This window comes from Zeus faber (genome assembly GCF_960531495.2).
Source record: "Zeus faber genome assembly, chromosome: 3".
Classification (NCBI taxonomy): Eukaryota; Metazoa; Chordata; class Actinopteri; order Zeiformes; family Zeidae; genus Zeus; species Zeus faber.
Genome location: NC_137190.1, coordinates 29,125,163 through 29,150,629, shown reverse-complemented (window position 1 = coordinate 29,150,629; position 25,467 = coordinate 29,125,163). Strand labels below are relative to the sequence as shown.

At 42.7% G+C, this 25,467-nt stretch overlaps 1 protein-coding gene across 1 annotated transcript; it reads right to left on the bottom strand.

Annotated features, from left to right (window-relative positions):
- Positions 1 to 3,821: 3,821 nt before the first annotated feature.
- Positions 3,822 to 25,239, bottom strand: scml2 (Scm polycomb group protein like 2; the record flags this gene model as incomplete). The annotated part of the gene is made up of 13 exons (XM_079997321.1): positions 25,154 to 25,239; positions 24,016 to 24,084; positions 23,738 to 23,808; positions 23,400 to 23,634; positions 22,726 to 22,814; positions 22,348 to 22,591; positions 9,439 to 9,758; positions 8,984 to 9,113; positions 8,670 to 8,876; positions 7,000 to 7,170; positions 4,831 to 5,064; positions 4,176 to 4,330; positions 3,822 to 3,947 (listed from the first exon to the last, which is right to left on the bottom strand). Exons 1-13 carry the CDS (start codon positions 25,173 to 25,175, stop codon positions 3,822 to 3,824), a joined length of 2,073 nt encoding a protein of 690 aa, XP_079853447.1. The 5' UTR covers positions 25,176 to 25,239.
- Positions 25,240 to 25,467: the final 228 nt, after the last annotated feature.

The following is a 25,467-nucleotide window of genomic DNA, read 5'->3' as shown; positions in this document are numbered from 1 at the left end:
TTGTGAAAAAGGAAAAATTGAAATTGAGTTGGGGACGGGCAGGACGCGATGAAACCGCCGCTCTGCCAAATATTGACAACGTGAGTGTCGTTGCGGTGGCCCAGAGGGCACAACGAGCTCATATTTAAATACCGGGGGGGGGTTAAAACGTTGTTGTCCATCCGTCGGGTTAATGTTGTGTGTGTAGAGAATATATCTATTTATTTTTTTCTTTCTTACGTTGCCGGTTATTACCAGCGAGAAGTTTGAGCGAGCCGAAAAACCATACACCCATCCTTCCGTTCAGAGACTGTACTTCAATGGGATTCGTTCACTGTATTCTGTGAATACCTCAAGCAAACATGTAACTGTTTAAATGTAAATGCCATGTAAAGATAAATACTATAGGTAGATAGATATCACAACTCAGAGAATCTGGATTGCAGGACTGACACTGTGTATGCGGGGGGGGGGGGGGTGGGGGGGGGGGTCAAAAAGCTGTGAACTGACTATTACGATATTTACATTCGTCATGACTCATGTTTGCCCGCGCGCATTTGTTCCTGTTTAATGTTTTATTTGTTGTATTTTCTATCGCATGCAATAAGTAAACGAGACAAAAAAAGAAGACGAAAAGACCGCCGCCGCCGCCGCCGCCGCCACCATCACCGTTATTTTTTATCTGAGGGATGTCTCCGTACCACAATGAAACAAAAAAAGAGAAGAAGAAGAAGAAGAAGATAATGTATTTTCAGTTTTTAAATGTCGAGTTTGATAGTGTGTTCTATAGATGTACAAACTGTCTGGCTGATTCTGTTCTGTATAGTCGTGTTCACAAACAGGGGTTTATCTTGTACTGTATAACTACTCACTGGACAATCATATGAGGCGTTTGGGAGCCTGTGTATAAAAAAGAAAATAATAATATTATTATTAATAATAATAATAATAATAATAATAATAATAATGATGATGATGATGAGAGAATCTGTTGGGAAACGAGTTGAACCATTGGTGCTGTCTTACTGGAGCCGTGGAAGCTGGGGTGATATGTTCAAGGGAAAAAAGTCCTCGATTGACGAACCACAATGCAATTACATGAGGTGCAAATACAAAAGGTGCAAGAACACACACAGCCCTAAAACAAAAGGCACCGGTATGCTGTTCAGAATTTCTTTGGTGTGGTGTTGCTATGGGGATCGCGACTGTTTCCACCGATCAAATGATCGGCTCGATTTGCTCCAGAGAGACGAGCGGTGAGGCTTCTACGGTGACCTTAGCATCACTTTTTACTCCTCCAAACCTCAGTCGTCAAATTGTGGCTAGGAATCGTTACCAACCCAAGGGCCTCCGCATGTCATTGGCTCTTTGCCCCCCGAAATGAGGTGTGGGAGAAAACAAACTAAACGACAAGATTTACTTTATCCAAAGGTGTACAGTATGGAATACTGCTGACCAGACTTTAGAATATGTGGAAGAAGATCGGAAAAAAAAGAGAAAATAAATCCAAAACATGAAGACGCTGTTACTGACTATTAACAAAAAGAAGCTCCATGTTTAAAACTATAGCTAGAACAGATCTGAATCACTTTTGTATTTTTGTATAGACTTGTAAATATGTTTTTAAAGAAAAAAAAACAACAATGTTGAAAATCCTTTCTTTTTTAAAAAATAAAAATAAAAAACAAGAAAAAAAATATGGCAAGCGGGTAGGGGGGGAAGAGAACCAGATGTTTTTCAAAGTTTACATGACTGATTCCAAGCCTTTGTATGTTTTTGAGCTGTGCAACACCTGCTGTCTTGGATATATTTTTTTTGGGGTGGGTCGGGGGGTTCGGCATTGGGGGTGGGCTGGGTTACAACATTGTGAAGATTCCATTATTCTATATCTTATTCATTTGAACAGCTCATCAGGCTTAGTAACTGTGCATAGAAAAAGCCAATAAATGTGATTGCGTTTAAAATGAACCAGTGGTGTCTTTCATTTCCCATTCAACGTGACAACTGCACATCAAACTAAGTTATCATATAACTTATTATTGGGTATTAATTGGAGTTTTTGGAAAGATTTCTGTTATGTGACATATATTACTTTGGTGTGTCATATAACAGTAATCTATCCAAAAACTGTAAGAAAGGCAACTTGTGGAGGGTATTTTATGGAAAACATTATTTTTATTTTTATATATAAATAATATACCTTTAAATATTATTTATATATATTTTATGAAATAAAAATTGAAATATAATTATTATGTGTTTAATATAACACATTTTATAATACTATGCCAGATTATTAATAAAGTTGCGAGGAGTTTTCCATATTTTGTCTGTATAACTATTTTAACATTGATTCTTTCCAGGTTGAGCGAGGCTTAAAATGTTGTAAAGAAAGGTTTAATAGTGTGAATGCACATCAAACGTATAAAAACATTTTTTTTAACTTGCGGTAAAAAAAAAAAAAAGAAAAGGGAGATGACATTAATCAATAGGCATCAAGGCAAAAAATAAAAAATAATCAAAAATACAGAGTTGAGAAATGTGCAGTCATGCTGTGGAAAATCGAGAACAAAACGACGGCGACGTCAAAACAAATCAAACGAGCGAGTCTTGCACAGCGAAGCCGAGCAGAACCTGAGTTTCACATGAGAGCGCAACACTTTCAAGTATTAACTTCTCGACTGGGAAACGCCGTGGCGGGAAAAAAAAAAACAAAAAAAAAACGCAACTGAAACAATTTGGCTTGAAAATGGCTCTGAAATGTTCAGAAAGACGAAATACTTCTGCCGTTCCAAACAGATCACTACTTCCAGACTGGAGGGTTGGTTCTAATTCTTTTGGAGACATTACAGACGTGGTGATGGGGGTTTTAATGCCGCACGCAGGAGGATTTCAGGCAGAAAAAACGCTTTGTCGCGGTACAAAATGATATAAAAACAAACTTTTGACTTATTATTATTATGTACAAAACAGCATTTCTATGATCTAATTACACGAAGGAACGTTCTGTAGAGTGTGACGGACTTCCACGCCCTTCACTCTTATTTGATCAAACCAGACTGGCTGGTATCCTGTACGTATTATACCACCAACAGAGATCGATAAAAAAAACCCTGACATTCTGAGAGAAAGAGAAACACACGCAGATTAGGAGTAAAAACAGCTTTCACACATATCTTTGACCCCTGTGCTACAACACTGGTGTGAAAAAAACTCCATAGCATTGTTTTTAAGATATCACCGATGATAGGACATTTTTTTAATAGATATTCTATACAGTAGACGCCTTAAAAAAAACTGTTTTATGATTTGGAAATAACCATCCAACAATATGTTCAATTTCACACAGCGATTCTTTTCCTAAAACGTATTCATCGCGTTTTTGCCCAATATTCTTCTCATAATTTTATTGGAACTGAACTGGAATCGAGCCAAACAAATTATTCTGTTTCGTGTCCAACAGGAGGTCTTCGCACATGAACCGCTTTGGTACGTACAATTTAAACGGCGGCGATATTCACTCAGTCTATTAGAGGAATGATTATTTATAGGGTCAGCAAAAGGTTGTGCGTGTTATTGCATTGTGATGAAAAATAAATTAATTAAAAGACAGCCATTTGCCTAATGCCCAAATACCTGAACCGATCCTTCTCATTCTATAGCGATCCTGCAGCGATCCATCCTGAAGTTCTGACCGCAGAGTAACAGCCCAAAAAAAACTCTACTGCCAGCATTTTCACATGCAGGAACCTGAAATTGTATGTGTGTGTGTGTGTGTGTGTGTGTTGGTCTGAGGTTGTGTTTCAGTTCTATACGACACAGGAAGCGTGTGTTTCGGTCCCCTACGCTTTAGTCTGTTTGAGCTTTTCGATGTGGTGGCAGAGTTTGAGGGCGGGGCCCAGCTTCAGGCCCATGTACTTCATGATGACGTCGCTGCGCAGCAGCATCAGAGCTCTGCCGTCGATCTCCTGTGAAGAGAAGAACACATGGTTTTCAGCAGGGGAAGCTAAAATAAGAAGAAAAAAAAACCACAGCTTTGACCAATTCAATATAGGGTAAAAGTTTGAAAGCAATTGTTCGTTTCAAACCAGGCGTCCGGAAAATCAGACCCCGACTTGGGTTCGCACACAGGAAGTGGCGCGTGTCGGTGTTTTGTCTGAACCAAGTGATTTGCAGGAAGTTAGAAGGACGCTCACGTGTTTCCTGAACAGCTCGACGTGGGGCCCCAGCGTCTGCGGGTCGGCTTCTTGCACGAAGCGAATGACGTCGTCCACCGACCAGGAAGAGGCCGAGGGGCCCACGGCGTCCTTGTCCTGCGTGGCGTGATCCGGCCCCGTGGTAGAGCTGGCTGCTGTCCGCCAAAGACAACCATTTAGAAGCTTATTTAAGTAGCGAGCACGTTTAGAGCTACGATGAACAGACAAACCATGAGGAGCTGCACTGTACTTGTACTGGAACTGAGATATACAGTATGAAGGACAAGGGAGGTTGATTGATTATAAGTTATATGAGTTATAATAAACTTTCACTTTCTGTAGGAGGCGGATTTCCCCACAATTTAGCTTTAAAGTGGTTATCCATTCGATTATTCTTTTGTTTAAATATAATACTAATTAATTAATTTCGCCGGCACTTTTTTAAGAAACAGCCATTCTATGTACTTGTGTTACACATGTGCTCCTCTATATTCTGTTTCCGTTGCAAGAACTCACTTATTGGGCGTGTGCCCGGTGAATCTGAAAAACCAGCGTAGCTAGTTCAGTTTCGATCAGATGGTGATGGTGATGTTGAAAATAAAAGTTGCCACTTTAAAAATGAACCCATGTCTGTGAGTATGTGTGTGCACTGTACCTTCCACTCTTCTGTGCGTGCGGATCTGGCCCAGCTCGGCTGGATTGGCGTTGCCCCCTCGTAGCGCTGGAGGTGCCCGGTTGTTGTGTCCCGCGTAAAATGGCCGCTCGGTCAGCGACGCGCGGTATTCCGTGGTGGTGGTGGTGGTGGTGGTGCGGAGGGAGCGCGTGCTCGGCACCGAATCCTTTTTGGAATCCTCACTGGAAAGGCCGTTCTCAGTGTGGCTGGGGGGCTCTGATTAAAACAGAGTTCACAGGGAGAGGACACTGAAAACGCATGTTGGGAAAGGAAAACAATGCGCTGCAGTGGGCTTAAATAAAGAATGCATCACTATTTCACTGTCAATATCTGAATTTCGGAGTCGATACTTTTTTCCTGAGCAGGAAAGACTGACACTGTTAGGAATGTAAGTCATGTATAATACAATTATTATATCACACCCACTGATCAGCCACAAAATTAAAAACACCACTAATAACCACTCATATTGCGTAGCTCCCCCTCGTGACACCAAAACAGCTCTGACCCGTGGAGGCATGGACTCCACAAGACCTCTGAAGGTGTCCTGTGGTGTCTGGCACAAAGACGTTAGCAGCAGATCCTTTAAGTCCTGGAAGTTGCGAGCATGGATCGGGCTTGTTGTTCGAGCACATCCCACAGATGCTCCATCGCTCCATCCGCCGCTTCAAGTATTCCACAAAGAAAGGGTTTCACGTATTCCAAAAAAAAGTACAACTTCTTTTCCCTTTCCTATTGCAACACTATGCTGTCTTTATTAGGTCACTGATTACTCTTGTTGAGTCCGCCCACTTCCTCTGTACCTTGCACTGGGGGACAGGATATATTTTCCTTCCGCTTAGTGTCACTCCGGAATCACGTTTCAACCAAGTGACTAACGCGTTGGCTAACTTGTCAACAAACACCACCGGAAGCTGTCACGAGCCTGAGCTATGGTAGCCCACAAGTGATAAAAAAAATATAAAATGCCCAGGGCAACAACTCGCTCAACGACTCGGGAAAAAGGAGCGTGTGAGAAAAACGTGCGGGCCGCACTAACACTAAACTTGATGTCAGGTAGGGGTACAAACTGATCTGATCTACATGATGTGGGGAAACTATGATTCATCAGACCAGGCCACCTTCTTCCATTGCTCCATGGTCCAGTTCTGACGCTCACGTGTCCATTGTAGGGGCTTTCAGTGGTGGACAGGGGTCATCATGGGCACTGTGACTGGTCTGCAGCTACACAGCCCCATACGCAGCAAGCTTTGATGCACTGTGTGTTCTGACACCTTTCTATCATAGCAGCATTCACTTTTTCAGAAATCTGTGCTACAGTAGCTCTTCTGTGGGATCGAACCAGACGGGCGAGCCTTCGCCCATGACCCTGTCTCCAGTTCACTGGTTGTCATTCCTTGGACCGCTATGGGTAGGTAACAACCACTGCATACCAGGAACAGGATTGTGGTATGCAGGAACTGCATACCACAAGACCTGTCGTTTTGGAGATGCTCTGACCCAGTCGTCTAGCCATCACAATTTTGTCCTTTGTCAAAGTCACTCAGATCCTTACACTCATATTCCGTCCATATTTCCTGCTTCCAACACATCAACTTCAAGAAGTGACTGTTCACTTGCTGCCTAATATATCCCACCCCTTGACCGGTGCCATTGGGACGAGATGAGCAATGTTATTTACTTCACCTGTCAGTGGTTTTAATGTTGTGGCTGAATGGTGTTTATATACTGTATAATGATTGACATTTAATACGTTTTCCTATATGTATCCAATAGAAATCTGTAAATACATTATGCATTTAAATAAATTAAACACAGTTCCTTTTATTTCATGGCTGCTTTTCACTGTTAATCATGGTATGTGTGTGTGTGTGTGTGTGTGTGTGTGTGTGTGTGTGTGTGTGTGTGTGTGTGACTATCTACAATAGACTGTATTTAGCACTTGGAAGTATACATGGGTATCTGCGCGTACATTTGAACTTAAACTTAAACAGTTTCTTCTCATGAAGTACGATACAGATCAGACAAAAAAAAAAAAAGACATATGGAACATTTTAAGCCGGTGAATAATGCGACGAGTGAAGAGCTATCTACAAACTAACAACTCTGCCACTCAGACATCATCTCCGTGCGGGGGCCCTGCTCGCCCACCTGTCTTGGTCCTGCTGTACAGGTGTGTGTGACCCACGGGGCTGAACGGCTGCGAGCTGAACAGACTGTCGCTCTGAAGGTGCTGGCACATGGTCTCCAGGAAGCGCAGCACGGAGGACGTGCTGGAGGCCGACGGGAGCTTCACGTAGCGGATCCCGTGTTCTGAGCGCACTGGGAAGGAGGCACAAAACAAAAGAGCCCATCTGCTGAAATTGCACCAACACCAACCGGAAAAAGTAACGGCTGATTTAATGAATCTTTGACTTTGACTCGTTAAGAGCCAATAGAACATAATGGGATTAAGCCGGTTATTTCTATTACGGACCAAAACGTCGAGAGAGGAAAAAAAAAAGTATTTGAGTAAATTGATTAGTTTCTCTTTCTGACATGTTTGATCAGGCTCTTGGTGTCTGACCTTTATATTATACTGTACCTTCCGCTCAGAGGTTGTGCAGCTGAAGGGAAGCAGCAGATGGTTTCGGGTTCGCACCCTCCCTTTGCACGCCAACACCAGCGGGTTTTGCCCCCACTACTCCCACACCCCACGCCGACCTAAATCCAAAGCCACAAATCTCCCGGCCTCTTGTTAAATATATCCCCCAAAATCGGCCCGCCCACACCCCCCCTTCCCCCCATCCATCCCGAGCCCCCTGCCTCTGCCTCCCCTTCACGTCACACCCCCCAGGGAGACGCCGTCCCGGCATCCCCAGCCAGGTTAGATGCACATGTCACTTCTTATTAGAGACACAGCTCTCACGTCGTCTGCTGCCACCGGCGCTGTCTTTCTATTCTTTCTCTTTCCACACACACAAGCACACGCACACACACACACACACACACACACACACACACACACACACACACACACACATACAGGCGACATGCATATCCCATGAGTGTGTGCCTAAACCAATTTCACCTGCGCTTATTGCGAGGCCCTTTACATTCTGGATCAGGAATACATTATAAGATATCTAGTGCTGAACTGGGATGCACAGAGCTAAAGATCAGTGTTTGTGGAAGGTGTTGTTTGCCAACCCTCATAAGTTTCCATTATTAAGATTAAACAAACATTATTACGTGGCTCTCTGGAATACTCGCTTCTGATTGGTCGATGGCGCAATCGGCGGTCAGTTATTTCTGAATAATGGCTGCTGTCTGTGAATAACGACAGTTGTCACAACCACTTCTCTGCCTGTATCACTCGGCCTACATGTAAACGCTACTGGCTAGCGGTGACGTCTTGTGACAATACATAGAAACAACACTGGACAACTTGAAGAGACAAATGTCAAATTTCACATTAATAGCAGTTATTATGTTAGTCGTATGTAGGGTGAGGTTTTTTTTGTAGGGTGAATAGTTTGCTAGGCTCTTACAGTGTTAGATGCGCTGTTGTGGACTAGTTTTCTTAGTGTAGCGGAAGCTCTTCAACCATTTATACTACCCAAAAACAAAAACCATCTGAAATCCATATTCCATCTGGATGTATTATTTTATTTGGAAAGTGCAATAATGTAAAGCCAGCTGGTCATTATCGCAAAGCCTGATCGCTGATCCTGATCACCCTGTCGGGGATTTATTTTGTGATAATGACCGGCTGGTTGTACATTATTGCTTACTTATTCAACTATGACTGCTGATTATTATTGGTTCTGCGGTTCGCTCACCTCTGATGACCTCGCCCCCTGTGTGGGCCTGGCTCTGCAGGAAGGGCAGCAGCACCGAGGGCTGGTAGGTGCAGTCCACGCATGCCTGCACCGACTGCTGCAGCACGGCGTTGACCGGAGCCGGGCCAAAGTGGTCGGGGAGCTGCTGCACCAGCTTTCGGTCCAGGTGCGGCCCGTAGTCTCCGTGCTTGTTGACGTACACGCACACTAAGGTTCCCGCGGCGACGGGGGAAAGACACGGGGGAGAGACTAAATTACAGAATTAAATATTATTCCTTGAGGAATATCAAGGAGTTCACGGCTTACTGATTTACCTGTGCAAACCACGTTCGGGCCGTTGCTGTGGTTACTCTCCACTGAGGCGTGGCTGGAGCTCAGTCTGCTCTCTGGGGTCGAGGCCATCGTGGTGGGAGACGCCGAGGGCTGCACCACTCGGGGCTTTCTCTGAAGAGCGAAGCAAACATAGCCCAGGTCACTAAGTCTAAGGATGTGAGTTCATGTTTTTAAATGGTCGTTCATTACCTTTACCGCATTATTGTTTGGGCTTGACATGTTCTCTTATGTGCTAACTAAACCAAACCAAACTAAAGCACGTCTGGTGTCTTCTGTGCATCTAACGATGAGGAGTGAATTCACCGACATCCAAAATTGATTCACGTTGAATCAACTCAACACTCCATTGGTGCTACGTCCCCGTAATAATGTTTACGGAAGCATAATTGAATCCTGGGAACAACCGACGGCGCCACGCGTTTCTATGATGGCTCACCTTGCTGCCGGGTTTCGGCCCTCTTTTCTTGTGTGGTCTGGGGGCCAGTTGGGGCCCGGGGCCGGTCCTGGCAGGGCCATCCGGTGGCCCGTTCGCTGCGGCGGCTGCAGCGGCCTCGGCGGCGGCCTTCAACAGGGCGATGGTTTGGGATTTGGGCCGACGTCCTCGCACCCCCTTGCGCACCGGGAGGGGGGGCAGGGGGTTTGGCAGGCGGTACGAGGTCTGCATGGCGGTGGAGGAGGTGGAAGAGGAGGAGGAGTGCCGGGGGGGCAGTGGGGCGGAGGAGGAGACAGAGGGGAGGAGCGCACTGGGCAAAGTGACTGAAACACAGAGGAAAGACCAGTGTCAGATTTAGTGCCGAAGGACGGACTGACAGATCTGCATTGACATGTATCTAAAGAGTACAGCATAGCATTTGGCCAATATGATTTATTATGTTGATTTTTTTGTATTTCTTAATTTCCTTCATTTCATTTCTGAGTCATTTGTTCCACATACAAAGATAAGAGAAGGGGAAGTTCACTTATTCCAGCAAAAAAATAGCAGTGCAGTCCAGGAAGAGATTCAAATCAAAAGGAGATCAGAAATACACACATGTACACATTTATCTGAAAAAAGTCGTGAAATTCAGCATAACAATAAAAAAAAACTGATTAAACAAAGAAATTAGTATAAAACCAAATTGGGATTGGGTTGGTGAATCTTTTTTTCTCATGACACCTTGATTGTGCCTGATTGTACTGAAGACACCCCTGCCAAGGCCGGTGTGCATTATTGGAAAACACACGCTTCAGCACAGCCTGAGACAGGCTGTCATGATTGGGCAATTTCCCCTCAAATGACTTGCAGCAGAAAACATTTGGGGAGAACGACAGAAAAACCAGGGGGAATAATGAATGATTGAGTAGAGGCTAGACTTCCAGGTTCTGTCTCCTTCCTGAGATTGGCAGCTCCTTTGTATTGGGTCCCTCTGCAATATGTCTCACAGGTCAAAAGTGACCCGTCCCTGGAGTCCAGCCTGGGTAAACCCCCTCTAAAGCGCCAATTCAGCAAATTAATTATCATAAGAATTATCATACTTATCACAATTTTTGGTTATTGTGATAATCTCCCAATTGGAGAATCTCTTGCTTTCACAGTATTGTTTACAACTAACACTGTTATGTTTTGTCAGAACACCTTTACTGCAAGCATGCAAAAAAAAAAGAAACCGACTTCGCTCGGAAAAAACCTAATTTCCCTTTTAGAAATACTGATCTTCCTCCAATCCTCCGACCAGTGAAGGCGTTCAAACAAGGAGATGGTAAGAAAATACCGCATTGTCAGAAAATGGCAAAAAAGCGCGAGCGCTCCAATCTTTGTTCAGTCTTCATTAGCCCGAGCGTGACTGTGATATGATCACATAATCACCGCTGTGTGTGTGTGTGTGTGTGTGTGTGGAGAGCGAGAGCGAGAGAGAGAGAGAGAGAGAGAGAGAGAGAGAGAGAGAGAGAGAGAGAGAGAGAGAGAGAGAGAGAAGAAGAAGGCAGTGATAAGCATCTCCAATTTCAATGCAACCTTTTGCTTGGCGAAGGCCCGTGCAGGCTCAGGGGACACAGGCTTTCATTAGAGCCTCCCCGACGAGGGCGGAGGGCGAGGGGGGCCACAGGGGGCTTATGCGGGGCTCTCCAGGGGCTTGCCTGGGCACCGCCAAAGCCGCTTAATTGGGGAAATGGGTGAAAGCGGGAGTGGGATACAGCCGTGTTTTGTTTCAACCGGTGAGGGGTACCTTACGCTTACCAGTCGGTATCACCCAACGATAAAATAGTGCGCCGGGTGGAAAAACACACTCACACACACACACAACACTGCAAAACTTACACAGAAACGGCCGCAATCTTGCAGTCCTCTAAAGACGAGACGGTGTGCTCGGGCGATACAAGCATAAAGTAATAACATAATTTTGTAAACTCATATCTATCCCACAAAACAACAGACCATGATTTGAAATACATTCAAGTAACGTTATATACGTTATATATATAAATTAAAGCATATGGTACTGATCATGTCGATGTATGTCAACCCATTGACCTGTGTCGGCCGTGGCCTGAGGAAACATGTGGGTCTGTGTGTGTGTGTGTGTGTGTGTGTGTGTGTGAATGTTGAGGAGTGTGTCTGCTGTCTAGTGATGGGGGGAAGGGCATTGGAGAGTTGGCCCTCATCTAATTACACCCCCTTACCCCCGTCCCCGTCCCTCATCACAAACAGCCCTATATCTAGTCTAAAACACATGGACGACCCCTAGACTCAGGTGTGTGTGTGTGTGTGTGTGTGTGTGTGTGTGTGTGTGTGTGTGTGTGTGTGTGTGTGTGTGTGGTGTGTGTATGTAAGGATCTGATCACACGCACAACACGCTGTGCGGCTGCATTGAATTTCCAATTCTGCGATTTGCTTCGCCGAACGAAGGTAGTTTGGTAGGACTGCACAGCGGGTTTCGGGTCCGAAGAAACAACCTCTGTGTAAATAACAACCTCCGTGAAACTACTACCGAGGCACGCACTCTCAAAGTCTGATATCTATTAACATTTGGGCCAAAAGTCACCAACCCCTGTAAACGGATTCTCCGAGCTAACACGGTGGAAAGGTCAGGACTAGTTTGCACAAAGCTCAATGAAACGCTGTTTCCTTAAAGTCTAGAAATGCGCGCACGGTCTGCTCTAATGCATCATCAAACACTCAAAGACTACTCATTAGAGAGGTGATAATGCAGCCTTCAAGCACATGGCGAGCCCCCAACTCATGCCAAACAATAGCTTTAATTATTTACGCAAAGATAGAGGAAGGCAGACGGCCGCCCCGGTCAGCGAGAGCACGCCAGTAACAACACTTGGGCTGGGAGGAATTCAACCTTCTCTCCGTTCCTCTCCTTCCCCAGAGCCAACAGGAAGTGGGGTCTTTATGTCTGATTTACCTTCATTCATTCAGCGTCTTTTCAAAGCATCCCGCTTTAAAGGGAATTAAGCCTCTGTGGCACCAACACCGGTGTAAATACAGCTCTTTCTCTATCTGCCATCAGGGATTTCACAATCTTTTTCGACGACTGAAGAAAAGAGTCCGAATACGACCCTTGAACAACGCCGCGGTTAAACCCCTTGAAAATCTGTCATTCTTCACACAAAGAGGGTTTTTTCTCTCTCCCAAAAAAGTTGATTTAATACAGGGGTACTACTTTTTTTTGTGGGAAATAACAACCCCTCTATACTGCGTAAGAGTACTCAGCGGTATCCCTGCAATAAATCCACTTTTTGTGGATTTGCTTTGCAAATGCAACGTAATTACAAAAGAAGAAAATAACTCACCAGGGCAGGAAGCCCAGACTAACAAAGCAGAAGTTCCCTACAGCAGCAGCAGCAGCAGCAGAGGCAGCAGCAGCAGCAGCAGCAGTATTAGGAGTAGTAGTATGAGGAGTAGCAGTGTAGTAGTAGCAGTAGAAGTCACTGATCGTAGTACCGGTGTCCACACTGGTTACTCCACAGCCGCTTCCTGGTTCTCTTGAATGAGTCCTTTGGCTTTTCTTTCCTTCTTTTCCTCCCTTTCTCCTTCCAGAAACGCCTGCTCTCTCTAACTTACCGGCATTATACCTTCAATGAGATTTGTCCGCCCCCCCCCCCCGTACGTCCACGTCTATCATTTATTCTCTCTCTCTCTCTGTCTCTCTGTCCCTCTCTGTCTCTTTCTCGCTCTCTATCCCGGCACTCGTCCACAACAAAGCCCACGCCGCTGCTGCCGGTTGGAGCTACCACCGAGTTTCCCTCCCAGTGCCTGAGTGGGGGATTTGCATAACTCTGGGGAGGGCGGCGGCAGCGAGGGGGGTGGAGCCCTTTATATTCGAGTTATCAGCCAGGCTGTATCGACACAGCACCGTCACCTCACCCCCACCGTCTTGGGGTGGGGGTGAGGTTTGGCGTTTTAAAAGGTTCAAATGGATCACAAACTTGGGATGGACACCGGATGCTTTGAGAAAGACGCTACTCCCTTTATATAATCGACGACAATATTCTTATATCCACCTTAATATTCATGACAAATAATTACTAACGTATATATTTTACCTCAAATCTATTTTGATTTTACAAAAAAAAAGTTTATTTTTAGGTATATTGTATGTTGCAATTTTTTATATTTTTTTGTATTTTTTTAGGTTTTTTGCATATCGACAATTTGTTCTATTTGTTTTTGTTATTACATTATTATTATTGCAATTATTTTTGCAATTCCCCTCTGAGGATGATATATGAAATATATAAAGTATCTATCTATATATGTACACACACTAGCTCTCTCTCGCACACACACACACACACAAAGACATGTCAACTCCCCCCGCCCAGAAGCCCCCCTCCCCTTGTAACCCTAGCCTATTCAGCCTCCCCCAGAGGAGCTGCTAAAAGATGGCGAGGTCTGAGGTCAGGAACCAGTGGCACAGTCGGATATCACTCAGCCTCGAGCCTGACAGAGGAACAATGTGCAACAGATTCCATCTGTAATTAGAATTAAGACAAAAAATACAGCTCACACTGAAATATCATATTAAACTGATTTGTACACACGTTGAGGAACAGGAGTCGGTTATAACAAATTTTGTTAACGTTTTGGAATTGAAATGTTTACAGTGGAACAAAGGTTAACCAGCTGCTGGATCTATACAAAAAGAGAATAAATCTATTTATATATATATATATACTGTATATATACAGTAAATGTACACTTTTTTTTTCAACAAGTAAGGACTGAGAAATGGGACCTGTCTGACAGTATTGTTAGGGGTCCTTTATTGTTATAGTAGTTTTAGCCTAAAAAATTCTCTGAATCTTTCAGGCTAAAACTATTTGAAACAGAACAACGGCAGAAGTGACAAAGACAGTTCACGTCTTGTTCGAACCTGTGTGTCACAAACATCTCTTGGTTCAACTTTTATCCAAATTGATACACATAGGGAGTAGAAATTAGTCAAAAACCAACCAATTTGGCCCAAATATATATATCTATATCTATATCTATATCTATATATAGATATAGATATAGATATAGATATATATAGATATATATACTGTATATCTATATATGTCATCCTCCGTCTTAGTCATCGAACACCAAAGTATCTACAACAGGGCTAAAAGTATCCGAAACACAACAATGACAGTTGTTACGAACACAGTCACGGTGTCGTTTGAACCGGTATGTCACAAACATCATGTGGTTTAATTTTCATCCAAATTGATCCGCATACAGAAGAAAAATAAGTGAAAAACTGACCAAATTTGATGGTCCTCCTTGACAGACACGCCACTATTCGTAAACAAAACAAGATATGATTAAGAGTAAGACGTTTTATGTTTTCATCATACTATTTTCTATAAATATTGAGGTTCTGTTTCAGAATTTCCATTCACACCGCACACTCCACAAGTTCTGGACAATCTCTAACTAGTGATTGGAGATTACAAACTATACATTTACGTGTGTATTTATGTACTTTCTTACCTGGTAGAGGTCTGTAGATCTGTTGGATTGATATTTTATCTCTGTGGTCCCCATTACTTGGCCGGATTCATGAAAAATAAAAAAAACATTTGTCCACAAAAACTCGTGACCACATCGAGTCGAATTCACTCAAATGTGCGACTGAGTGATGCGTTCAACATCCAGCGAGATGTCGGAATAATAGAAGCCGTGCAACGGTAATTACTCACAGAAATAACACAACGTTTTTCGAATTTCATGGAAACTAAACTTATTGAAAAGGTAATGTATTCAAATGTAATTCATGAAAAAAGTCAACACTAAAATTACAGAAGTTCGACTACTATCATAAAGCTCTGTAAATACTTAAACCTATGTGAATGTCATAATTGACGCACATGAGACACAACGTCACCTGCCATCACTGAGACTCCACATGTACTTACATACAACGATGTAAGTTCTAACAATGACAAGGTTTGGTTTTAGGTAAAAAAAATAAACTGTTGTTTTTAAGATACTTTCATGTATAAATAGTTTCCTACAGCTAAACGTAGCAAACTTAAATGAAAAGGAAGAAAGCGTTAAGTATTGACAAGTTCTTCCATAATAATTCTAATGGCAAATTAATGTTAAAGTTCCATATATGTTGTCTGTATTACAATATAGACAAGTAACATATTGAACTGAATTTCCCAATGGTACATTGACAGAAAAAATACAATGAAGTAGTAATTACACCTAACTTGCATTTATTGTGTTTATAAAATAACATGTCTTTATTATTATTGTTATGCAAATTAATTACAAAGTTTGTTTTTGTTATTGTTCCAGATGCTGAAAAATAGCCAAAAGTCTAAGACGATAAAGAAACAATTTCAGCCCAATTTTCCAAAAATCCAGTCCTCGAGGTCAGTCCATGTTAATTGGTCCAGGCATAAGGCCACAGTGTTTGTAACTTCTGTAACTTGTGATGTGTTTCACAAAAACCCAAAAACTGTAATATGTACCTAATATGAATTGACTGGACCCTGTGTATTACTGCCTGCTGCAGCTACATTTATTATTATTATTAAAGTCTTAATACAGAAGTAAATCCTTTATAGGACACCCGGCTCTTTTGGAAGATTCTTGTGGATGTTCTATTTTTTGGTCAATTGTATTAGAAATAGGAAAATCTTCAGGCTAGGTAATTAATCTTTCCTCAGATTTAATAGCTGTCGCTCTTGTTTTCCTTTCCGTCTGGATAAACAGCTCAGTTAGCAGTTAATTATCAGCTCAATAACAGCTCGACTGAGTACCGCTCACCCACACATTTACACTTATGCAAAGTCAGTAGTTGTCTGCTTGTGGAAAACACCCGCTTCCGCCCACTCCACTCACACTACACCACGAGGGTGCTCAATGGTCACTGAACCCTCTTTGTAAGCAGATTCCTGACCAAAGCAGAGTGAGGTACAGTATGTCAACACCAGGATGAGAAGCAGATGTGAGGCCATCCCATCCAACAGTAAACACTTTCTCTGGCCTATGAGGATTTAAATTGTCCTTCTGCAGTTGGGTATGGAATTAATCCTCAAAGTTAAAATTTGGATTTTTCCCATCCCTCATAGGTTGACAGTTCAGCCTTTTCTCCATACTCCCCGAAGGGGTTGAATGCAAGTAATGGGGGACAGCAAACTAAGCAATAAAACAAATGTATTTTCTTTCTTAAGATAATTAATTTGCAAAGTCAGACTGCTGTCGCATCATGTTAGCTATGTCTTACATGTGGAGGGAGTTTTTTGCGTGGAACTCCTGATGGAGCCATGCATCCAGTATGCAGAAAAGGCTGGACTGCATGCTGGAATGAAACTTAGCTATGTACCTGTACTACATGAGGGGTGAGTGCAAAGCAGGAATAAACTTAAAAAGATCTAAACTATTCCGATAAGAAGAGATGCTCAATTCTGGTTTATAGACACACAAACACGAGATGGAAGCGGTGAACTCCATCTCCCCATCGCTAGAGAGGAATGAGAACATGGTGGGGGCCCTCTGACACATATGTAACTACAGCCATCCATCAAGAAAGTGGAGCAGGCCTGAACGAACATAGCAACACACACATGGCCAGACCTCTCCTATTAATCACACTCCCATGTGTTATTTAAACCCATATGCTTCCTGTCTGACCAGTGAATACCAACACAACAGGACAAAAGGTAAACGACTGGACTGGAACTGATGCAGACCTGTATGGAAGACATGAGGATGAATGACACTTCATGCACCTGCCTGGCATCAGAAAAACGGACTTGTAAATGTAAATGTATGTCAATGTACCAAAAGATTTCAAATTAATAAATGTAAATGACCCACAACCCATGACCTATGTTATTCGGACACCAGTTAATGTCTCTACTGGCAAACTGAAATGAGGGTATTTCGCCAAAAACGGAAGTAAAAAAAAAAAAAAGACCAGTTGTTACAAATAAAACACAAGGGCATTTTAAAACTCCAGAAGTGCTTTTTTTATAATAAGTCTGTTCATGAAGGTAGACAACAAGGGAAAACAAAGCTTCTATGAAAGACAATGACTTTTTCATGTTTTCCACATAGTCTGATCATGACAAGTGTGAATGACCTCAAGGTGCATGTAAATTAATTCCAGGATTGTGCATTAATAAAGCAAAGACGATTTACCCTAAAATGTGATTGAGGCGTTACATTGTGTAAGGTGCTTTTAATTTGATAACGAATCGATTAGAATCCATCCAAAAAAACAATTTAAAAAAATTAATTTTGGCAAATTGAGGAGCAATATGAGGTGATATTACCAAGAATACACAGAATCAAAAATCTCAAGAATCTTAATTAATAAAAAAATGTTTGGTCTTGATTTTTTTTTTTGCCGCCCCCCCTTTCACATCCCAGTTTGTTTAATTAGCTTTCTTTGTTCCTGAGCGTATTATGCTCAAAGAGCTATAAAAGATATATTTAGACTTGAAACACATGCTACTAAAATAGGCCACACCGTAGACACATTTTCTCAGTCTGAAATATGTTGCTTATGTTTTGAACATCTCGAGGTGTGTAAACACAACAGGGAAAACATTTATTTTACTCCAGAATGTAGATTCCAAACTCACGTCGCCCGGCATATGTGTGAATTTCTCGCAGAGTGGTATTTATGGTATGCACATATAGCAATATAGGGAAGATTATAGAAACACTTACACAATATAATGATACGTTATTAACATTTTAACAGAAAGTCTTCATTGTGCCATTGTGCCTCTGTGTCCCCTTTGGGGTCTGCCCTCAAATTGGCTTGAATTACAAAGAAAGGAAGTCGTTTTTGCTGCTTCGACTGCAGCACGCAAACTATTCTTTAAGGTCCTTTAAGTGTTGGTCTCAGACTTTCACTGTGGGAAAGATCTGAAACTAAACTCAAAGCTGCCAAAACTGAGACTCTGAGCACATTGACTACAACTCTGGAATGTACAAAAAGACTCATAAAGCTTTTTGACAAATCAAGCCATTGTTCTGTTTGGCTCAGTGTTTGTGTGCGTGCGTGCGTGCGTGCGTGCGGAAGGGATTTTACTCAAATTTGTGCAATGCAAAATGTATCTTTATTGTTATCACGATTGCTCTTGTTATTGTTCGGATTTTTATTATTATTATTCTCCTTGGCATTTGTAAGGTTAAAGTGTCTGGCCCACGACAACCGCTGGACCCACTGACATGGTTGAGGTCTCATAACAACTCAGACATCTCCTGGTTCCCTCAGTCATTGTTGCCCCACACGGTATCCAACGCTCACGTTTCTGTCACAACATCATCATTCCTCGACACGGCACCAAACGTTCACCCGTCCGTCACTGAGACTGCAGCTCTATTTCCACAGACAACACACTGAGTGACATCAATGACAAGTTCTGCTTAACGGGCAAACATAGACGGTTGTTTAAAAGAAATTAAACTACATGCAGGTAAAAATGTTCATATGTTCATTAAAACAATTTTCTGACCTGTTTCCTCCAAACATACCAATGCACTCTATTCCACAAAAAAAACACACACAAAGACTTAAATGTTTTCCACTGGTCTCATATTCAAAATTGAAGAATTGGGAATTTTGTGATCTGTGTCAATATAAAAATATGTGTTTTACAGAATCTCAACAACTTGTAATAGCTGTAATGTAAAAATGCAAGACATTTGTGGAGGTGGTCACCGATTATGTCACACTACACAGGACAAAGACAACTATTACGGCTGGACATTTAAAAATTTGTCCCACATGACAAATTTGGGTTTCAATCAGGCTGAATTTGTTTAGTTTGATCCCAGAATACAGAAAATCTTCAATCTGCCAAAATACATACCTAACATGACTAAACTGGAACCCGTGTTTTGCTGCCTGCAGATATATTTATAATAATAATAATTATTATTATATTAATAATCATAATCATAATAATTATTATTATTATTATTATTATTTCTCTTCCAATTGAACAACAACAAAACAACACAATTCTTTGTGAGTTTTTATGGAGCACAGTCGCATGAAATCTCATACAAAAACTCACACAAAGAAAATTCTAAAATTACTTCCTTCATTCTGTCTCTACTTATCTCTACTCCATCTATACATGTACTAACCAGTGGAGGAAAGTTACAAAATACAAGTAATTTGTGACTGTACAGTACACAGTAGAGTTGTGTGTATATATATATATAAAATGTTTTTATAGTAGTCTGCCACAAATAACTAGTGTAATGCTCTTTGTGTATGACTATGGGGGGAGGGGGGAGACAGCAGTTAAATTTAATTGGTGGGTTGTTATAATTGACATAAATTTGTTAATATTTATTTATTTGTTTGTTTATTTATTTATATAATATTTTAAAACTTATTTTTGTGTAGAACAGGTATAAACAGTATTTTTCACACAAAAATAACAATAGTAAAATAACTTGTTGAAATAAAAGGTCACAGTCAGACCAGTGCGTGTGTGCCTTCACTTTGTGAACCTGATGTGACAGTGGGTGCGCTCCGTTTCAGCCAGGACACCTCCCGGCGAGGGAGGAGCATAGGCTCCATCCTTACATCGAGGGGTGCTCTATGTAAGGATAGAGCTGGTGGCGGGAGACAGCAACAAACTACACAACATAAAACTGTAAACTTGACGAAAAAACAAAACGTCTCATCACCCAGCGAGACTGGGGTTCCCTTCATTCCTACAAAAGAGCCGTTCAAAAGAATCAGATCATTCATTCTTGAACACTACCTGGCGCGAGTGGAAGCGAGAGAGAGAGTGTATGAAGTGCAGCTCATAATAAAGAGGGACACGGCCATCCCAGGGGGTTATTTTCCGACTGGACCCCTTGATTGATTGCACTCTTTATAAAAACATTTCTCTGTAGCTTTATCTCCTGTTTCTATTGAAAAGGTTGTGTAGCTGCGCGCAGCTGAAAACAGAAAAAATCTCTTGCGCAAAAATAGAGAAAAGCTGCTCTGCACGGACCCTGCAGGAATACCAGTGCAGTTGCAATAGTAAACTCAATAGGAAGCAGCACATACAGTGGACAAATCCAGTGGACTTTTACTATGATACCAAAATACCGCGTTTCACGCGTGCGTATTGAACCGTAGGGGGCGTACCGAACGGCTCGATAACATATCGTCTCCCGTTGAATCCCTAATGTAAATTTATATACCGATCAGCCAAAAAACACTGACAGGTGAAGTGAACAATGTCGCTCATCTCATACCAACGGGTGGGATATATTAGGCAGCAAGTGAACAGTCAGTTCTTGAAGTTGATGTTTTGGAAGCAGGAAAATGGGACAAGCGTAAGGATCTGAACCACTTTGAAAAGGACCAAATTGTGATGGCTAGACAACTGGGTCAGAGCATCTCCAAAACAGCAGGTCTTGTGGGGTGTTCCCAGTATTCAGGGGTTAGTACCTACCAGAAGTGGTCCAAGGAAGGACAACCAGTGAACCGGTGAGAGGGTCATGGGCGCCCAAGGCTCGTGTGGGGAGCGAAGTCTCGCCCATCTGGTCGATCCCACACAGGAGCTACTGTAGCACAAACTTCTGAAAAAGTTAATGCTGCTATGATAGAAAGGTGTCAGAACACACAGTGCATCACAGCTTGCTGCGTATGGGGCTGCGTAGCTGCAGACGGGTCACAGTGCCCATGATGACCCCTGTCCACCACTGAAAGCTCCTACAATGGACACGTGAGCGTCAGAACTGGACCATGGAGCAATGGAAGAAGGTGGCCTGGTCTGATGAATCAAGTTTTCTTCTACAACATGTGGATGACCGGGGTTAGGGTACGATGGAGCATCTGTGGGATGTACTGGAACAACAAGCCCGATCCATGGGAGCCCCACCTCACAACTTCCAGGACTTAAAGGATCTGCTGCTAACGTCTTGGTGCCAGATACCACAGGACACCTTCAGAGGTCTTGTGGAGTCCATGCCTCCATGAGCCAGAGCTGTTTTGGGGGCACAACAGGGAACTACCCAATATTACTGGTTATTTGTGGTGGTTTTAATGTTGTGGATGATGGGTGTGTGTATATACAGTATACACAGTATATATGTAAATCACTATGACACCACTCATACTATTTTTTGGGGGCCAATTGTAATCAGGATCCGCATAAGCACTAATCTGCAGAGCACTGGATATGACAAGTACATGTTATTTTATATAAAAGTCCTTATATGTCAATGTGGTCATTTGACTTTTACTAGAGCTATTTTGTGTGAGGGCATTTGTACTTTTACCTAAGTAAAAGGTCCGAGTACTTCTTCCACCGCTGGTACTAGCAAGTACTTCCAAACCTCACAATAGACAATACAACCTTTGCCTGTACTGTCCTCTAATGGCACGGAGGGAAACGTATCCCAATACAAAAGGATACACACGTCTGTACCAAAAAAGCTTGAGATTTTAACACAACAGCAACTCTAACAAACCTTATAGATAAAAACATTAACGCCAACTCAGACTGCGGTATGTGAATATTAGGCAGAGGTACCAAAATGTGTGTCTGCACCGCCCTCTAGTGGTACTAACACCAAATTACACTTGTATCAAGTGGGAGCCCATCCTAAATGTTTAAGGTTAATCAATCAACCAAAAACCAAACCTCAACACACAGCACACAGTGGTCAACACACAGCACACAGTGGTTAGCCACTATCCTTGGCTAACCACTGAAGCCCAAGCTCGCACATTAGAGTATGAGTCTGACTTTTGATCGAACAATACAACTGACGAATGTACAAAACTGAACATTTGGTAATATGTTCAATGAAATGACTTACACTTGGGATTTATCGAGGAAGGGACCGTATACGGCACGAAAAAAAAAAACAGGCAAAAGCAGCACTTACAGAAGTTCCCCGGTGGCTGCAGGCTGTGCTTTGTCAGGTCGCACCATCCGACCGGAAAGATGTCTCTGGAGTCGCAGGGGCACCAGTAGTCGAAGGCTCCGCGCCAGCCGTCAAACATAACGAAGACCTCCTGACCCCTGACCCTTCCCACTGTGGCCGGGCAGATCAGATAGGGGTTCTTTCTGTCCACCGCCTCCAACTTCATACCTGCCTGGAACTGGTTCTTCAAAGCGCTGGCCGGTTCCTACACACCAAAAAAAAAAAAAAACACAAGTGTACGTGCAAGAAGATGGCTACATCTACAAGGAAGCCTCCTAATTATTTTCGTGGATTTTTCCTCTCTGCATGTGTTCGGCCTCATCGTTCAGACACTATTACCTTCTTAAAAGCTGAGGCAGGAGCCATCTCTGCTCCACTCAGAGTCCTCAAGAGGAACATGGGCCACGACGAGGCGTTCATCCTGAAACCTGCAAAACACATCCAAAGTAGCACTTCAGGTCTCTCTCTTACAAATATGACAATGGTGACCACATTTGCTTTCTGTTATCCAAAGGATTTAAAACTGCCCACAGCACAACCTCTCTGAACACTTCACTCAACACAACTTACCACTCTACTGCAACTACTCACTGTGCTTGAATGCAGTCCAATGGGGCAAATGTTTAAGCCTTAAAAAAAAAAACCCATAGCATTCTCCTATCCTGTCAAGCATACAGTCTAGTAGGCTTGGGCGATCGTGCAAAATTCCAAGTGGGGAAAATTGTGTTTCCTACATGTAGGAAACAAATTAAAAGAAAAAGATCTAAGATTTTTTAAAAAAGACAGGCATGGGAGCCTGCGCACACAGCACACGGTAAACTGCACTTACACTGTTTCAATGCTCGGATTTTTCCTGGCGGATAAAATCATTTAAAAAACGTCTGTCATCAATGTCAGCCGCGAAAGACGGAGTCCATCACCGACAGACGATTTAATCGTGAATCTGCCCAAGCCTAGGCTAGATAACTTCTCTGTTGAGTTTTGGAGTTTTAGGTCTGCTATCCCTCCCTCACCCAGCGGGGGCTGCAGCATGTCTCCGGTTCTCTCGCAGGTTCCGATGGGCTGGATGTCCGACGAGTCGATCAGTCGCCAGAAGTCGTTGGTGTTGTCGCTCCCGTCCAGTCGCAGGCGCAGTCGAGTACCCATCATGCCCATCACCGTGGCGATGCAGACGGAGTTGGAGTTGCGGGGGTCGCGCGCCTCCAGCTTCATGCCCGCCTTGAAGTCGTTGGAGGGGGGCGTCCTGGACTGCGGGCGGCAAGACAGAGAGTCCTTCTGGTCACTCTCACTGAACTGATGGGCACACCAAGCATTTCCTAGAGTTGACTAATGAACGCTATGGACCAGCTACCTGTCTGAAACAACTTGGAGAGGCGGCGATGGAGGACGTCTGCTTGAGGTACTGCTCCCAGCTGAAAGGTTCTGCAGAACATGCCAGGCGTTCCGTTTACTCCACAACACAACAGCGCAGGTCTGAAATACCATGCTCATGCTCTTTTGAACTCAAAAGTCAGTCAAACTAAGATTTTTGAAATGCCAAACTAATACATAGTGTGCCATCATCATAGCAACTCTCCTAGCCTGGTAAACAGAAGGATCTGGATGAAAGTAGAATGTTCCAGGGCTCACCGTTTGATTTGTCGAGCGCAGAGCCTGCTGTGATGCTGCTCCACTTCTCCTTGTTCTCCTCTTTCTGCTCTGAAATCACAGACAATTACACCACACCTTTTACTATTTGGGAAGCATGCTGTATCTGAAAATGTATGACTTTTGGTATGGTTTTTTTTATTTACAGGTTAAAAGAATATAACAATATGATTGAATGATTCTGTGATTTAACTAAGAAGAAGAAGAAGAATCTTTATTCATCACACAGTACACACAACACATGCACCCATGTGGCGACGGCAACAAACACACAGTACTTTTAAGCTTTCAAAGCATCCTGGCTTGTCCTTCCTACGATGGGAGGCCAGGAGCAGTGGGCAGCATACAACCATGCACCCGGAGACTAATTCAAAAAGCCATCGCTTGTCAGACGATGACCTTTTTGCATGTTATTTGGTGGGGATCCTTACCGATGTTATATGGCGTAAACCACAAGCGAGAACATGGAAACTCCACACAGAAAGGCCCCTAATCGGGAAATAACCCACCGGAACACGGTGCCGACAGGGCCCCAGGCGGGAATCTAACCAAGAACCTTCTTGCTGTGAGGCAGCAGTGCAAGCACTAGTTAATTAATAAATTAACTGATAACAAAAAACAAACATAATCATAATATCTCAAATGGACAAGACAATAATATATTCATCGTAATAAATTTGCATTGAAGGATAGGTGGTTTTTCAACCCAGGCCTTATTAAAATCTTGGTTCCCATCAGTTCATAGCACAATCTCTGTGAAAGCTTCACTATTGAGAAACGTACCACTCTGCTGCAGCTTCTCACTGTACTTTAAATGCACAAAAATTGGTCGCAAACTGTGCATTTCATCAGGTTTTCTTTTTACTCTTATATATACATATGCATATCAGCTCTTTTGGCTACATCCACACTGATTGTGTTGAATTGCAAAGTGTTCAGCGAGGTTGTGCTATGAACAGTTATGAAACGATGGCAAACAACATTTATATATATATATATATATATATATATATATATATATATATATATATATATATATATATATATGTACAGTATATAAAGTATATAAGGCCTGGGTTGAGAGATATCGACCCAATGCTTTAGGGTTCCTAATGCATACCTCTGTGGGCTGTCCTGCCCATGGTGACAAAGAAGCAAGTGTTCCACTCTGGTGGGGGCGGAGCCTGGTGGACATAAAACCTGCCAATTACCTGCGCACACAGAAAGCCACTATCATTATTGTACTGTCTTGAAGGTGATTTTTTTTTCTTTTTCCAAGATAAATCTCCTTGCACATACAGTATCTATTGCTTACTTAATTTCTTTTACCAGTTATATAATGCACCAGATGACTAAAACATAGTGTAATATTCAAGAAGAATGTTCAAGAACCAAGTTCACATCCAAGCCTGACTGTCAAATTAGATAAACAAT